The sequence below is a fragment of the Pterocles gutturalis genome, unplaced genomic scaffold, assembly GCF_000699245.1.
Source record: "Pterocles gutturalis isolate BGI_N339 unplaced genomic scaffold, ASM69924v1 scaffold24777, whole genome shotgun sequence".
NCBI lineage: Eukaryota > Metazoa > Chordata > Aves > Pterocliformes > Pteroclidae > Pterocles > Pterocles gutturalis.
This window is the reverse complement of record NW_010113499.1, coordinates 2780-5718: the sequence shown is the minus strand read 5'-3', so window position 1 is coordinate 5718 and position 2939 is coordinate 2780. Positions and strand designations below refer to the sequence as shown.

The following is a 2939-nucleotide window of genomic DNA, read 5'->3' as shown; positions in this document are numbered from 1 at the left end:
CAGGAACAGAGGAAAGGCATTTTGAGCTGGTTCTCTGCTCGCCAGACGTCAGAAACGCTGTGCCAGTCCTAGCAGCGGGTCTCCTGCCTGCATCAAAGGGCCCTGAACAGCGCCAAGAAATTTTGGGGGTTCGATCTGTGGCACCCAGCACCTAGAGAACAGGCTCAGACCCGCCTGAGGGACTCGGAGGCAGCAGCCAGGCGGTATTTGGAAGCAAAGGGCTAGAGCTGGAGGGAGAACGCGGAGGAAACATCTCCAGAGGGAGGTACAGGAGGTGATCCACCGAACCGGCTTTTGTTAGAAGCCTGTGTAAACCCTCCGAGTCCCGAACACAGCAACCACGGACACCGCAGGGAAGAATTAAAGGAGGAGATGGGCACAGCGGAAGGCTTCAGACTCGCCTCTGCCCTGCAGCCTGTTCTCAAACGGATCTACGGCCATGCAGCTGAGCTCCTGCCAGAGGGAACAGACACAGGGGTTTGGTTTCCAGTTCACAGAGGATTACAGGTATTGCCTGGAAACGTTAATTAGGATAATTAAGTCAGCGGGAGGTTGGTTCAGGTAAAATAACGGTCCCTGAGAAGCCAGGGCCATCAGCAAGCGGCAGGTTGCTGCCAGCCCAGCGGTGCTGCCGGAACCGTCAAACCCAGGGTCCCGGCAGCAAGAAACCCCCAACGCTCGCAAGGAAGCGCCCACAAAAGAGCTTCCCTTGGTGCTCCCCTCGGGACAACACCCCGGAGCTGCTTGTCCCAACAGCAGGTGCCAAAGCAGGAGGGAAAAACGAGTTACTGGCGTCACTCCAAACAGAAACTTGTGTGTGTCTATCCCTGATCCCCAGCGAGCATCCCCAGGCGCTGCTGGGAAGACAAGGGCATCTCAACACCAGACAAGAGGAGAAAAACAGGAACGTGCTTCTCCTCAGTGGAAGGACAGTGTTGCTTTGCAGCCGCGGAGACAAGCGGGCGGCGTGGGAGACACTTACGTTGTAGGAGCGAGGGTGCCGCTGCTTCCACTGAACCAACAGCAGCTGCGCCACCACCAGCGTGGCGATGAGGATGAGGACCATCTCGGCGTGCATCGCCTCGTGCCCGCGGTGCTTGGCGTGCATCCGCGCGTGCTCCACCCTGCAACAACCGGGAGAAGGCGGCTGAAGAGCGTGCGGATGCAGACCGCACGCTAACGGCACGGCCGGCGAACACCTCGGCACAACCAGACCCAGGGACATCACAGAGCGCAGCAGAGACACAGAGAAGAAAAGGAAAAAAAGGCGTCTCTGAGAGCAGCTCATTTTGAAATCATGAAAGCCCAGCCCATGCAGCCCATCCCGGTGTGAAGGAGGCAGATATAACCCACGCTGAACGAACAAATGTCGAATGTTCACTTCACACAACTCACCGAGCGGCTGTTTGATACCGCGAGCACGCACCCACGCTCAACACCAAACCCTCAGCCCAGTTTCGGAGCCATCAGCACCATCCTGCCTCTTGCCCAGCCAGGGAAAAGGCTGGATGGATGGTGGGGGGGATGATCTACAGCCGGCAAGACCCGCAAACACCCGCCAGACCCGCAAATGCCGGCAAATCGCTTCTCTCTGCCCTGGGCAACCCCGTCTGCATCCTGGAACAAGCGATTTCCAGACCGACGCTCCACAGACACCTGGGGCTGTTTGACCAAAAACCGAGGCAGAATTCAGACCCCTACCATCCTTACATCTCGGTCTTAGTTCAAGTTGGGGGGAAAAAAAAAATCCAAAGCCAACAAGCATGCCAAATTTGCTGATCTGAAGTCATCCTCTGTAAACTAATACTCCGAGAAGACGACTCTTGCTGTGCTTTTCAGCAAGTGTCTGGCTGGAAGCGGTTTGGCTCAGGGAAAAGGGGGAATACCTAATAAGCAGTTCAAAATAAAAAACATTTTAAGACAGTTTGTGCTTCTCCCTAAGAAATCACGCTGCACAGGGCGGGCTGACCCTGTCCTCTCCCGCCGTGGACACGGGCTGTGCTGCTGGAGGCTCCGGTCAGGAGCTGTACGCACTGGCTCATCTAACGACAGACTCACCTCCATCGCTCCTCAGGGGACAAGTGCGAAAGATCGACCTGAGGAGAAAAAAAAAAAAAAACAAACAAATCAGCTGCTGAAGAGTGGGAGCAGCAGTACCAGCCTAGAACGGATCATTATTTACTCCATCCCCTCAAAACAGCGCAGATGTGGGGGTTTATGACCCACACGAGCACGGCTGTGCTGTGTCCACACCAGTGACACCGACACGGCGCCCTGCAAGTGACACCGACACGGCGCCTGGCTCTGCATCTCCTGCTGAGCCCCGACCAGTGTCACCAGCAGCTGCAAAGCCATCCCCAAGACCCCCAGGATTGCTCGTGGTGAGCTTTAAGAAGGGAAACCCTAGATTCAGAAGCTTTAAACAACAAACCCTCGCCGTGCCCATCGTCACACACAGCCCAGAGCTGTCCCTCGACCCTCCTGGTGACACAGGAAGAGCTGCGGAGCCCGCCGGCTCCCCCAGGCTCTGCCCGCCATCCCACGCCACGCACACCAGAGGAATCGGTTTAAATCCCACGTTCACAACCCTGCCAGGCATCTCCGGCCACCGAGGGGTGACCCCAGCGCACGTCAGCGACAGGAGTCCAAAACGCCACCAGTCTGCATAACCAGGGATGGCGGCTGTGCACCAGCAACAAGCCAGCACCAAAAAGATTTTTCAGAAAGAACCACGGAAAAAGATTTAGGATTTGCTTTGCTGACACAGCTGGAAGTTTCCCCCCCAGTGAGATTTGGGGTGAATGCTCCCATCACAAAGCATTCGGACTGGGGAGGGGTGGGGGGACCTCTGACATTGCGATTCATCTTTCTCTCAGAGTTTAAATCTTCACCGAAAAGCTGAGCACCGGGCACATCCCTGCGTGGGCGCGCTGGCCAGG

At 56.5% G+C, this 2939-nt stretch overlaps 1 protein-coding gene across 1 annotated transcript in view; it reads right to left on the bottom strand.

Annotated features, from left to right (window-relative positions):
- The window catches only part of RNF121 (ring finger protein 121), a gene marked incomplete at both ends in the record, with an annotated part of 8541 nt that extends 6445 nt beyond the window's left edge, over window positions 1–2096 (bottom strand). The window contains 2 exons of the mRNA XM_010074533.1: window positions 983–1124; window positions 2059–2096. Coding sequence (XP_010072835.1) covers window positions 983–1124; window positions 2059–2096 — 180 coding nt within the window. The remainder of the gene's footprint in view (window positions 1–982; window positions 1125–2058) is intronic.
- Between the last annotated feature and the right edge of the window lie 843 nt (window positions 2097–2939).